The sequence below is a fragment of the Dendropsophus ebraccatus genome, chromosome 9 (assembly GCF_027789765.1).
Source record: "Dendropsophus ebraccatus isolate aDenEbr1 chromosome 9, aDenEbr1.pat, whole genome shotgun sequence".
NCBI lineage: Eukaryota > Metazoa > Chordata > Amphibia > Anura > Hylidae > Dendropsophus > Dendropsophus ebraccatus.
Genome location: NC_091462.1, coordinates 8252018 through 8266012, shown reverse-complemented (window position 1 = coordinate 8266012; position 13995 = coordinate 8252018). Strand labels below are relative to the sequence as shown.

Below are 13995 nucleotides of genomic sequence, written 5' to 3'. Positions count from 1 at the left end.
ATAAAGGTTTCCATCATGTCCTCCCTTTCCCTTCTTCCTCCTGTAACATATATAAAGGTTTCCATCATGTCCTCTCTTTCCATTCTTCCTCCTGTAACATATATAATGGTTTCCATCATGTCTCTCCTTTCCCTTCTTCCTCCTGTAACATATATAAAGGTTTCCATCTTGTTCTCCCTTTCCCTTCTTCCTCCTGTAACATATATAAAGGTTTCCATCATGTCTCTCCTTTCCCTTCTTCCTCCTGTAACATATATAAAGGTTTCCATCATGTCTCCCCTTTCCCTTCTCCCTCCTGTAACATATATAAAGGTTTCCATCATGTCCTCCTTTCCCTTCTTCCCCCCAGTAACATATATAAAGGTTTCCATCATGTCCCCCTTTCCATTCTTCCTCCTGTAACATATATAAAGGTTTCCATCATGTCCTCCCTTTCCCTTCTTCCTCCTGTAACATATATAAAGGTTTCCATCATGTCTCTCCTTTCCCTTCTTCCCTCCTGTAACATATATAATGGTTTCCATCATGTCTCTCCTTTCCCTTCTTCCTCCTGTAACATATATAAAGGTTTCCATCACGTCCTTCCTTTCCCTTCTTCCTCCTGTAACATATATAAAGGATTCCATCATGTCCTCCTTTCCCTTCTTCCCTCCTGTAACATATATAAAGGTTTCCATCACGTCCTTCCTTTCCCTTCTTCCCTCCTGTAACATATATGAAGGTTTCTATCATGTCCTCCCTTTCCCTTCTTCCTCCTGTAACATATATGAAGGTTTCCATCGTGTCCTCCCTTTCCCTTCTTCCTCCTGTAACATATATAAAGTATTCCATCATGTCCCTCCTTTCCCTTCTTCCTCCTGTAACATATATGAAGGTTTCTATCATGTCCTCCCTTTCCCTTCTTCCCTCCTGTAACATATATAAAAGGTTTCTATCATGTCCCTCCTTTCCCTTCTTCCTCCTGTAACATATATGAAGGTTTCTATCATGTCCTCCCTTTCCCTTCTTCCCTCTTGTAACATATATAAAAGGTTTCTATCATGTCCTCCCTTTCCCTTCTTCCTCCTGTAACATATATGAAGGTTTCTATCATGTCCTCCTTTCCCTTCTTCAGGCAGTAGGGCAGGTGAACATGAGCTATTTCTCCCTGTTATCAGCCACTTCACATAGAATAGGGAATGGTTGTAATGTTCTCTAATGAGATGAGTGACAAGAAGTAAAGGAGTCTCACACAGGGAACTGCTGGGACATGTATATTGCTATGTGTCGCTGGTGTATGGTATAATACAGGATGTAACTCAGGATCAGTAATGTAATGTAATGTATGTACACAGTGACCTCACCAGCAGAATAGTGAGTGCAGCTCTGGAGAATCATACAGGATGTAACTCAGGATCAGTAATGTTATGTATGTACACAGTGACCTCACCAGCAGAATAGTGAGTGAAGCTCTGGAGTATAATACAGGATGTAACTCAGGATCAGTAATGTAATGTATGTACACAGTGACCCCACCAGCAGAATAGTGAGTGAAGCTCTGGAGTATAATACAGGATGTAACTCAGGATCAGTAATGTATGTATGTAGTGACCCCACCAGCAGAATAGTGAGTGCAGCTCTGGAGTATAATACAGGATGTAACTCAGGATCAGTAATGTATGTATGAAGTGACCCCACCAGCAGAATAGTGAGTGCAGCTCTGGGGTATAATACAGGATAAGTAATGTCTGTACACATTGTTTCTATAGAATCATATACACTCGCCGCACACTGATGCTTCTACTCACCGCGAGCAGTTGGCTATCTCTATGCGGGACCCCTCACAGTCTCGACCCCCACAGCGAGGAGCAGGATTATTACAGGTCCTAGAACGGCACAGACATGTGGAATCTCCATCCGAGTGCTGACATGGCTGCCAGGCTGACCAGGCCCCCAGTGCTCCATTAACCGTCAAATTGCGAACCTGGGAGATGAGTAAAAGGCGTCAGAGTGGGCGATAATAATATTGCGGCTCCAGTAACCTGCAGACAGGGCAGAATAGCACTTTAGACCTGGACTGTAGACACATGCAGCGGCGGCTCAGACCACATTGTATCAAGTGTGCCCCATACTGCGGGCTGCAGCAGCATGAAAACAAGACACATAGAAATCCTATCAGATGCTTCGTGTATAAGCACAACCTCCAGCTGGGAGAGTGAAAGCCACACTTTTTACACTAATAATCCCTTTTAGCTCCTGTATTTTTAGCATCTACCTGCTGACTGGATGTTATGAGCTGCACTTATGAACATTTTACACCGACGAGTCCGGAAGAAGCACAACTTCCTCAAAACACGTTGTGGCAAATGTGGATTAGCAGGATAATGTGACTTATTGGAGAGCAAAAACCTTATGAGGAGTGCTGGGCGTCAGCTGAATGACCCGACACTATCCTAACCTGGGAGGGTGAGAAAGACGCTGCCAGTCTCCTCCAGACTCCTTTGGCAGCAGCTTATCTCTGCAAGAACAAAGGAGTCTAACTGCTAAAATACAACATGCTCTCTCTCTCCCCGAAAGCTGCCATCTTGGAGGAATCAGAAGGTCACCCTACACATAGTCAGCCAGTCCTGGTGAAATTGCTGGATTCAGCTGATTCTTACATTTTGAGAATGAAGAATTTAAAGTGACACTGTCCCCCCCCCCCTTTTTGCATTATGACTTTTCTACACAGGTGTAAAAGGGTAAATTTAGCAGTTTTCACACCTTATTTTATAACATACGTCATAGTGCTTGTTCCAGTAAAAAGTGATCTTTTATCATCTGTGGTATGTGCACATATATGTGGTATTTGGGCGGGGCTTCAAAGGTGAAGCGCCACTTAGCCCCGCCCACAACACCACCATTGGCCCCATGACATCATCGGTGCATAGGCCCTGCCCCTCAGGGACCATTGGAACAGGCCAGCCTAAAGGTCTAGGTCCCACAACCTCTAGGTCGGTCCATACCAATGATCGCTGAGGGGACAGAGCCTATGTACGGTGACATCACAGGGGCGGGGGCCAATGGTGGTGTTGTGGGCGGGGCTAACTGGCGCTTCACCCTTGAAGCCCCGCCCAGATAGCACATACCACAGATACCTGTGTAGAGAAGTCATAATGCAAAAAGGGGAAGACATTGTCACTTTAAGCTCATTTTTAAACCAAAAAGCTTAAAGGGGTTTATTTGATAGAAAAAACATGGCTGTTTCCTTCAATAACTGGTGCCACTCTTGCCATACTCTGGTATGAAAGCTATAGGGCTGAGCTGTAATACTAGTCGTAACCATGAGCAAGTGTGGCACTGTGTCCGGAAGGAGGCAGCCATGTCTGTCTAATCTCATACTTCTACCTCAACGTTCCTACCACAAGGCTGCATTGGAGAAGAGCTGGATGTGATGATGGCTATGTGAAATCTCCTGGTAATAGTGAGGAGGACTTATGAGGACTGGTGAGTGACAGAGCGGATCTGTGGATGAGGGTATAGGATACAAGAGGATAGAATCTTAGGGGAATTACCTAAATGAAATCTAACTTTCTGATTGGATGGCAACTGAGCGTCACTGTCCAATCAGAAAATCTGGCCCTTCCCCCTCGGAGCAGAGATGAAGCATGTGACCCAGCGTGGTCCTGGCTCTACTCACCGGGCAGTCTGTGATGTTCTGGAACCACAGGCTCATGTTGGAGCTGTCCTCCAGGGTGGTGCAGCGCTTCTTCTTACTGTCCCAGCCGCAGTACGGGTCCCTGGCACCAAGACACGTCCTGGAGAAACACAGAAGAGAAGGGTCACTGAGCAGCAGACACAGAAGTGAGGGTCAGGGAGGTCGGGGGAGGCATTCCCATTCCTCATCTTCATTCACTTATTTTCCTTTATGCGTTATCATACTGAACTTACTTGTCGTCTTCTAGTCTAGTCCTTTTGTTTGTTGATGGACTCTTTATCTTCCTTCATTCACACTATTAATTCATTCACAATTTCTCATTCTGCGCCCCATCACTATTCTTCCCCACACATTCATCCTTTGTCATTTCCATCTTAATAATCAATCTTATTTTCATTCATTCTTATTCCATCCTTGTCCCTTTCAGTATTCCTCATTCACTCTCTTTGTTCTCTCACTGTCTTCCTCACTATTCATTCCTAATCGGTCCTTATGATTTCTAATAACTTTGTTCTTTCTTCATTCTCATTCTTCATTCATTCACTTTCCTCCTCACCATCATTTACATTCATCCTTTTTTGCCCAATTATCTCTTGTAACCCTCATTCTTATTCTTCCTTCATTCTCTTATGTCCCTCTTCATTCCGCCACCGTTCTTCATTCATTCACCTTGCATTCTTCATTCACATTCATCCTTATTTTGCTCAATTCTCTCTTGTAACCCTTATCCTTCCTTCATTCTCTTATGTCCCTCTTCATTCCGCCACCGTTCTTCATTCATTCACCTTGCATTCTTCATTCACATTCATCCTTATTTTGCTCAATTCTCTCTTGTAACCCTTATCCTTCCTTCATTCTCTTATGTCCCTCTTCGTTCCACCATCGTTCTTCATTCATTCACATTCATCCTTATTCCTTCTCTATTTTCCAGCACAGTATGAATGACACCAGAAGCTACACTTGTGTTTGCTGTATAACAATAGGTATTGGCGCCCGGCGCCGTCCTTCACACGATACAAGATTTTGAAGAGATTTAAAGTGTAAAACTCGGAGTGTGAAGATGAGAGCTGTAAAGTGAGGAGGACGCATCGGGATGTGGGGAGGGGGCGACTCATCGGGATGTGGGGAGGGGGGCGACTCATCGGGATGTGGGGAGGGGGGCGATCCCAGTAGTTACACCACACAACGCTTCACCCCCTTCTATCACTCCTCCTGACACCTTGAACCCCCCCAGGATCATGTGACCCGCCGACCGCCTGCTACTTTACACTCAATTACCAGGCTGTGTGCAATATTGGCGCCATCATCAGAAAACTCTTGCGCAGGATCCACACCTAGCCCGTACCATCTGCACCCTGTATAGTAACACCCCCGCTGCGGCTTCTTCACAACGTGCGCCATATTGCCTCTATTTCCAGCAGCTGTATGTGTGCACACAGTATGTACGGACTCTTGTATAAGCTGCAGCCATAGCGCAGAGTTGGGGGATTCCCCCGTCCATCTCTGACCTCACTCTACAGTAATCCACAGCGGCCACCACCACAATGGCGGCTTAATCAGCGGCATATTAATAGCGGCTCAATTCTTGCTGGATGGGAGTCATACTTTACTCACTCTCCAACGCCTCGAGCTCACGTTCAAAGGCGGCCTGACATTAAACACGGCCCCGAATACAAAGCGGCCACTCATCCGGCGCACACTGCTCCGCTTCATCGGGATCTCCGAGGTCCCAACAACAAAAGCCAGAGGACGAGACGCAAACAAACAGCCCCTCTAAATGGAGCCTTCTGGAGGCTGCGAAGAAGAAGAATCATTCTCCAAGACTCGGGAGCCCCAGAGATGCCCTTGGGCTTTTCCGCTGTGGGTTTATCAGGCCAAATGTTACACAAAGCTTTCTCTGTTCGGCCGCCGCTGTCTGTCTGTCTGTCTACACAGTTTTCACAGGCAGCAGTAGACGGCCGACGAGCTTGGACAGTGTTTTGTTAGAAAACTTTGAACAATGGTTCCTTTCAGAGCCGAGGTCCCCGAGCCCGGAGGAAGCCGGGCAGGATATGATCAGTGCCCCCTTGGGATGAGGGGGGTGGGATTGTACCTACAAAACGTGCGGTCTATAAAACGGTATTGGTTTTACCCAAAATAGAGGCTGCAATGCTCAGATCTGTAATAAAACCACGGCAAGGCCACCCGGCGTGGATGAGAGCCCAAAGGCGAAAGAGGTCTATGGCTCCAATTAGCGTTAATGTCACCAGCTGCACAAATGAGGTCAATCTAATGGCGGATTTCAGCCCCCGGACACTGAAGGGGTTAATGAGGCATCTAATCGGAGCAGCGACAGCACCGGAGGGGTTAATGTCACGTCTGGTGCAGACTTCCAGGCGGTAATAGGTCTGAATGGCGTCTAATCAGCGGAGTCGGAGCGGGGGGCCTCAGGGTCGCTGAAGTGCGGCACTTTGCATCTAGTTTATCCTACTGTTCTATCATAATGTGATTTAGCCGAGTGTGAAAAAAACACTACGGGTAAAGTGGCGCCATTTCTCAGGGTAAAAGATTCTGCTTCAGATGTGATTAGGAAACACTCACAGAATGTCAAACACTGGAGCCCTGGAAAGGAGCGAGGCGCAAAGCCGGGGCGTGAAGACGAGACGGGACCAGGGGAGCGGGGAAAAAATACAGGGAATTTCATTAAAAAACAACAAAAAATTCCAGCGGAACGAGAGCGATGAATTATTAATCTGCATCACAGGAAACGCCGGCTCACTTCACCGCACCTGCGTGCCGCCAACAGAGCGGGCGGGATGCGGAGATTTAGAAATCAGGATGAAAAGGAGACCAAGAAGCAGAGAGGAGCGGATGAGATCCACAAGGTGTCCACGATATAAGGCAGCAATATGGAGATAGGTGGAGGACAATGGCGACTGGGACATAGTGGTCAGAGAGACTGGTAGTGCACATGATGGAAACCTAACACGCAGCTGTCCGTGGTGAGGCCACAACTGGTGTTGAGCCGAGAGGCTGAACTGATTGGGGTCAGCACTGTTCTCCGAACATTCGGTGCTTGACTTACGAAGGCTGAAGTAGTTGGATGTCGCCCTAGGGAGTCCTGGAAGACATGGATATGGGCATATACTATAACCATGTTTACCTGGCAGCCCTAGGGCGGCTTCCAACTTCTCCAGATGCTGGGAGTCAAATGCAGAGTGTTAGGGTTCAGAGAACAGCGCCGACCCCAAACAGTTCAGCTTCTCTGCTCAGCACTAGCTAGGACTCTACCTCAGGTCCCGGTACTCTATATAGTGTATAATAACGACTGGCACTAGACATAGCGGCAACTGGTATGTAGTGGTCGCTATGACTTACCGGTGGTGATACCACAAAGATAGGAGCTATACAAGGTGCCTCAGTAGTGGCGTGTGTATGGTAAGGCTAGTTCTGTATATGGTGACTCCAGAATAATGGATAATTAGGAAAGACTGGTACTGGGTATAGCAGTATTGTATATGATGGTGCACTTATATCGTCTGTGGTGTATGGTAATGATTGGTCATAAATATAGCGGTATAATGGTGACTGGTGTATAGTAATGACTGGTAATGGATATAGCGGTATAATGGTGACTGGTGTATAGTAATGACTGGTAATGGATATAGCGGTATAATGGTGACTGGTGTATAGTAATGACTGGTAATGGATATAGCGGTATAATGGTGACTGGTGTATAGTAATGACTGGTAATGGATATAGCGTTATAATAGTGATGGGTAATGGATATAGCAATATAATGGTGTCTGGTGTATAATGACTGGTTATGTATATAGCAGTATAATGGTAACTGGTGTATGATAATGACTGGTTATGTATATAGCTGTATAATGGTAACTGGTGTACGGTAATGACTGGTTATGGATATAGCGGTATAACAGTGCTGGTGTATAGTAATGACTGGTAATGGATATAGCGGTATAGTGCTAGCTATATAGTGACTGCTGACACAATGGTCATTGGCATAAATAGATACTAATGGATGGTAAGTGGTATCGGCAGCATTGTAGTGAGGTTCAGTATATGATGCCAGGATGACATCAACCTTGTGGAAGATGCCGGGGATGTTTGGTCAGCCCGCACAATGTGGAATCAGAGAAAGAACAAAAGTATAACCCACCCCCCCCCCGAACCAGGTGCGCAGCCTTCTCCTCCTCCCGCCGCCCCGCTACATACATGGAGCTCGCCTCCAGCACAGGAAGGAGGATAGTTGGCAGGAGAGGAGACGTCTCCTTCATCCTCCTCACAGGTAGAGAACGGAAATTCCAAGATTCCAGGACGGGATGAAACCCATTTAAGGAGTAGAAGATGTGAGATGAATAAAGGAGCTCCCCCCCCCCCCCCCACTAAGATTATTACACGGTTATTAAGTATTGTACGCTGGGGGCAATCATTCCAATAGAGCTGGCGGCGGCAGGAGGGTAAGCCAAGGGTGACTGACGATCACTGTATACGATCAGTATACAGAGATGACACGGGGGGCAGGAAGGCAGGTAACCCGGGGTGACTGATCACTCTATACGATATATATATATAGAGAGAGAGAGAGAGAGAGAGAGATGACATGGGGGCAGGAGGGCAGGTAACCCGTGGTGACTGATCACTCTATATGATCAGTTTGGAGAGCGGTCACAGGGGGCAGGAAGGCAGGTAACCCGGGGTGACTGATCACTCTATACGATATATATATATATATATATAGAGAGAGAGAGAGAGAGAGAGAGAGAGAGAGAGAGAGAGATGACATGGGGGCAGGAGGGCAAGTAACTCGGGGTGACTGATCACTCTATATGATCAGTATGGAGAGCGGTCACAGGGGGCAGGAGGGTAAGCCAGGGGTGACTGATCACTGTGCCATCAGTATGGAGAGTGGTCACAGGGGGCAGGAGGGCAGGTAACCCGGGGTGACTGATCACTCTATATGATCAGTATGGAGAGCGGTCACAGGGGGCAGGAGGGCAGGTAACCCGGGGTGACTGATCACTCTATATGATCAGTATGGAGAGTGGTCACAGGGGGCAGAAGGGCAAGTAACCAGGGGTGACTGATCACTCTATATGATCAGTATGGAGAGAGGTCACAGGGGGCAGGAGGGCAGGTAACCCGGGGTGACTGATCACTGTGCCGTCAGTATGGGGCTCCAGTTATTGCTGCCAGGGTTATAGGTCACTAACCAGTAAATAAACTACAATCACCCCCCCTCAGAGGCGGCTGATCTGACGATTGTCTATAACCATAAATCAGGCCGTGTAAACACCATAAATAATCAATGAACGTCCATATAACAAGTGTTCATGGAGCCGGCCGTGCTCACAGCGCAGAACAGATAACACAGACCATCATCACACCCACCCGGACTGGCAGGAGAAATCAATAGGAGCCAATCTGAGAGAATCCAACATCATAGATCAGGGGTCTATATCTCCGGCCCAGTCACAGGTCATGCTGAGAGTTGTAGTCCTGCAGCAGCGGTGCAGCTATACACTAGATGAGGACACTGTATAATGTCGCCCTCCACGGCTGCAGCGCTGCTCATGTGCTGGTGATGGATGGTCAGCGCGGTTATCACCCGGCCATGTTCCTATACTGACCTCAGCAGAGAATGAGGCTCTCTGTATAGCTGATTTACCCCCCAGCCCCTTGGTGCCCCCCTCTCCCGGAGGACATGACACCCTGTGCCATCATAAATACAGAGCGCAATCACCCGGCGCGGCCCCCGCCCCGCAGCCCATTACTGGGGGTGACAAATAATGCAATCCAGGCGGAGGAGCCGGCGATCACTTAGCCGGCCTGGTAATGGCTTTGTTCTCAGCAGCACAAAGAGGAACATTACGGCGGAGATATATAGAGCGCCGGATTAGATGGCGCCAGGTTCCACTGACTTCACATTCACCCCAAAATCTTCCTACGGCCAGGAGATTAGATTGCCTCCATGTTCCCAATTATCTGCCAGACCCCGGGGTCACTCCGCCAAGGGATTCGCTATTCTCATGACAAATCTGGGAGACATTCGGGGCATCTGTACAATGTATGGCCGCAGCCGCACATCACTAAGTGCAATGAGGGCTCCGGCTTATTACAAGACAGATATAAAAGCTGCCCGACCTCTGGATTAGACAGACGCCATAGCAGAGCCGCCTGCAGAGCATTGCACCGGATCTGAAAGTGGCACTGCCAGATAGACAGCCTCAGCCCCTATTGAGGTGAATGAGTACAGTGTGGGCACAGATCAGCTGATTGCCGGGAGTGGGGGGGTCCCCTCAATCACCTATGTCCTGTAATATTTCACTGGGAACCCCCTGTACATGAGATTATCGCTTTGAGGATCCAGTCGCGGCGGCCCCATCCATTCTCTATCCACCCCATAGATGGTGAATGGCGCGGTGACTGAGCACGCACACTGCCGCTCTATAGCCTCGGGTACAATTTACCGTTTTTGTGATCGTGGCCGAACCTCCATCAGTCAGCTGTTACTGCTTGTTACGTCCACTATCCTGTGGATAATTTGTAATCTGGGGACGATCCCTTTACAGGGATCAACTGGTGCCAGAAAGTTATATAGATTTGTAATTTACTTCTATTTAAAACAAATCTCCAGTCTTCCAGTACTTATCATCTGCTGTATGTCCTGCAGGAAGTGGCGTGTTCTCTCCAGTCTGACGCAGTGCTCTCTGCTGCCACCTCTGTCCATGTCAGGAACTATCCAGAGCAGGAGAGGTTTTCTATGGGGATTTGCTGCTGCTCTGGACAGTTCCTGACATGGACAGAGGGGGCAGCAGAGAGCACTGTGTCAGACTGGAGAGAATACACCATTTCCTGCAGGACATACAGCAGCTGATAAGTACTGGAAGACTGGAGATTTTTTTTTTTAAAGAAGTAAATTACAAATCTATGTAACTTTCTGAATCCAGTTGATTTGAAAGAAAAAGATTTTCTCCGGAGTACCCCTGTGGCCGCCGCCACCACCTCAGAATACGTATTGTGGATTTGTGTCTTTCTCGCCAGTTTTGATAGATTCCGCTCCTGGGGGCTCCCCGCCCTTCATGGCTGCTGTAGCGATCCATCCAGGGCATTGTGAATGAATGAGGATGAGCCCCAGATCCTTCTCCGTCCCTGTAACAGCCAGAATCCCACTGCATGCTGAGACTTGTGGTTCCAGAAATGTGCGACTTAAAAAGAGTCTGCAATGTGAGTGAGAAGAGTGGGAAGAGTCGCTAGGATTGTGGCTGCGATGCAGTAATGGAGGAGAACGGACGCGGCCGGAATTATATGAACTGTGAGAACGGAGTGAATCGGTGGCTTTAGAATCCCGCTGCCGGCATAAAGGTTGTAATTTACAATCAGCTCTTATTTTTCTTTAATGACTGTACCGGGCGCAGGGGGAGGGGCGGGGGGTGTGTGTGGCCTTTTTTACAGGTTTTCGGGTTTTAATTGCAGCGTTTGCAGCGCTCGCGGCGGTTTTCATGTTCCTCTTACTTCATTTCAGCTGCAAATAAAATAATAACTTTAAAAGCTCCCGAGAGCCAAAGATGTTCGGAGAGTCAAGCTGTAAAAATGTGCCCAGCAGGGGGCGCTGCGCCACCACCTACATAGAAGGCAGACGACCCCTGCCACATCTGTTCTGTGAGGGAAGCGCTGCGTCCACTGACCACTGCGTCCATTGATATTAACGGGTACTCCGGCAAAAGTCTTTTACTGTCAAATCATCTGGTTTCAGAAAGTTATATAGATGTGTAATTTGCTTCTATTTAGAAATCTCCAGTCTTCCAGTACTTATCAGCTGCTGTATGTCCTGCAGGAAGTGGTGTATTCTCTCCAGTCTGACACAGTGCTCTCTGCTGCCACCTTTGTCCATGTCAGGAACTGTCCAGAGCAGCAGCAAATCCCCATAGAAAACCTCTCCTGCTCTGGACAGTTCCTGACATGGACAGAGGTGGCAGCAGAGAGCACTGTGTCAGACTGGAGAGAATACACCACTTCCCGCAGAACATACAGCATCTGATAAGTACTGGAAGACTGGAGATTTTTAAATAGAAGTAAATTACACATTTGTATAGCTTTCAGTTGATTTAAAAGAAAAAGGTTTTCACAGGAGTACCCCTTTAATAGTGACCATGATTTTGCACATAAGAGCAGATCATGAAGGCTGCAAGGGTGGGAGATGCTGACACCCAGTAGTAACATAGTGAGGGTGCCTGTTAGATGTATTCATGTCTCGTTGTAGTAACTGCACCCCCTCAATTGATGGCGCCCTATGCAGCTGCCTCTTCAGCCCACCCCTCCTCCTACCCTATGCGTCCCCCGTATGAGTTTTAGAGTCTTCATCGGACTCCATGCTGCACCCACCGCACAGATGGGATGAGAATGCAGCGTGCGGCCTGCGGGAGCTCTCCGAGGCTCCGGGGTATAACCAAGTACATATAATACGGCGTGTGATCTGTGGGGTCTATAGCGGCTTTGAAGAAGGAATCAGAGGAGACGGCGACCTGTCGACTCCAATTACTGCAATAAGTAGAGGAACCGCCGGGGAGACGGACGCAATAATTATCCGAGATTCTCCGGCGTTCCCGCTGTGTGGATGTGAGAGCGGAGACTGGCGGCTCGGAGAGATACAGGGATGGCAGCCGCCGGAGCCCGGGGAGGATCGGCCTCTATACTCACGTCTGATAATAAGGAAAGAGGGAACTGAGCCCCCAGCCCGACCACGGAGCACAGAGTCCTCATCTCACAAGGTAGTGATGCCGCCATACAGTGCTACCAGTGCAATATATAGGTATAATACCACCATACCGTGCTACCCAGTGCAATATATAGGTATAATAATACCACCATACAGTGCTACCCAGTGCAATATATAGGTATAATACCACCATACCGAGTACCCAGTGCAATATATAGGTATAATACCACCATACAGTGCTACCCAGAGCAATATATAGGTATAATACCACCATACAGTGCTACCCAGTGCAATATATAGGTATAATACCACCATACAGTGCAATATATAGGTATAATACCACCATACAGTGCTACCCAGTGCAATATATAGGTATAATACCACCATACAGTGCTACCCAGTGCAATATATAGGTATAATACCACCAATACAGTGCTACCCAGTGCAATATATAGGTATAATACCACCATATAGTGCTACCCAGTGCAATATATAGGTATAATACCACCATACAGTGCTACCCAGTGCAATATATAGAAATAATACCACCATACAGTGCTACCCAGAGCAATATATAGGTATAATACCACCATACAGTGCTACCCAGTGCAATATATAGGTATAATACCACCATACAGTGCTACCCAGTGCAATATATAGGTATAATACCACCATACAGTGCTACCCAGTGCAATATATAGGTATAATACCACCATACAGTGCTACCCAGTGCAATATATAGGTATAATAAAACCACACAGTGCTACAGAGTGCAATATATAGAAATAATACCACCATACAGGGCAAAGATACCACTATAAAGTGCAGAGATAATACCACCATACAAAGCAGAGATACAGAGATACTACTGCCATACAGTGCAGAGATAGTATGACTATACAGCTTCCACAACCATATAGTGCAGATATAATACCCCCATACGGCGCAGATATTACCATGTGTGCCCTCTTATGTAGATATCATAAACTCTATAAGAATTGTGAAGCAGTAGGGCGGGATCTTCTCTGTAGCCACGGGGACGGGCACTGCCAGGGCACCAATTTACTTCCAGTCACTTTCACTTCATAATCAGAAAGATTCATCTGTCCCATTATAACCTATACCCCTCCCCCCCCTCCCCCCCGGTCCTGAAGGACAGGACACTATATGGCTGTAGAATGTCTGGTTTCTGATGTGGCTCCGGGGTTACACTAAGGTCTCCTCCGCGGCGGGGGGCTGGGATTTGTGGTCAGTGTACCTGGCAGCCGCAGACCACCACACGCTCCAAGGCAGATTTCGCCATGGAAACAAAATCTCAACACTGTGGGTCTTCGCCAGGCCCTTTCCTGCACTCAATCCCTGGCAGCGCTGCCAATGGCAGCCATTCAGCTCCAACATGGGGAACTACGCTACACCATGTGCCAAGGGGTAAGGGCACAAGTTCACAGTGTGGGGGTCTCCTGTGTAAGGAGGAATGCTGTGGCGTACAGTGCACCAACAGACAACGCACATACAGCGCACCAACAGACGGCACATCAGATACACAGTGCACCAACACACAATGCACACACAGTGCACCAACAGACGGCACATCAGATAC

At 47.7% G+C, this 13995-nt stretch overlaps 1 protein-coding gene across 5 annotated transcripts in view; it reads right to left on the bottom strand.

The window, feature by feature from the left end:
• SEMA5B (semaphorin 5B) overlaps positions 1-13995 on the bottom strand; it is a 214979-nt gene that overhangs the window by 36217 nt on the left and 164767 nt on the right. For all 5 annotated transcript variants that reach the window (XM_069982448.1, XM_069982452.1, XM_069982450.1 and 2 more), the window contains exons 13-14: positions 3659-3776; positions 1788-1963 (exon numbers count right to left, since the gene is read on the bottom strand). In XM_069982448.1, the coding sequence (XP_069838549.1) occupies positions 1788-1963; positions 3659-3776 (294 nt within the window). The remainder of the gene's footprint in view (positions 1-1787; positions 1964-3658; positions 3777-13995) is intronic.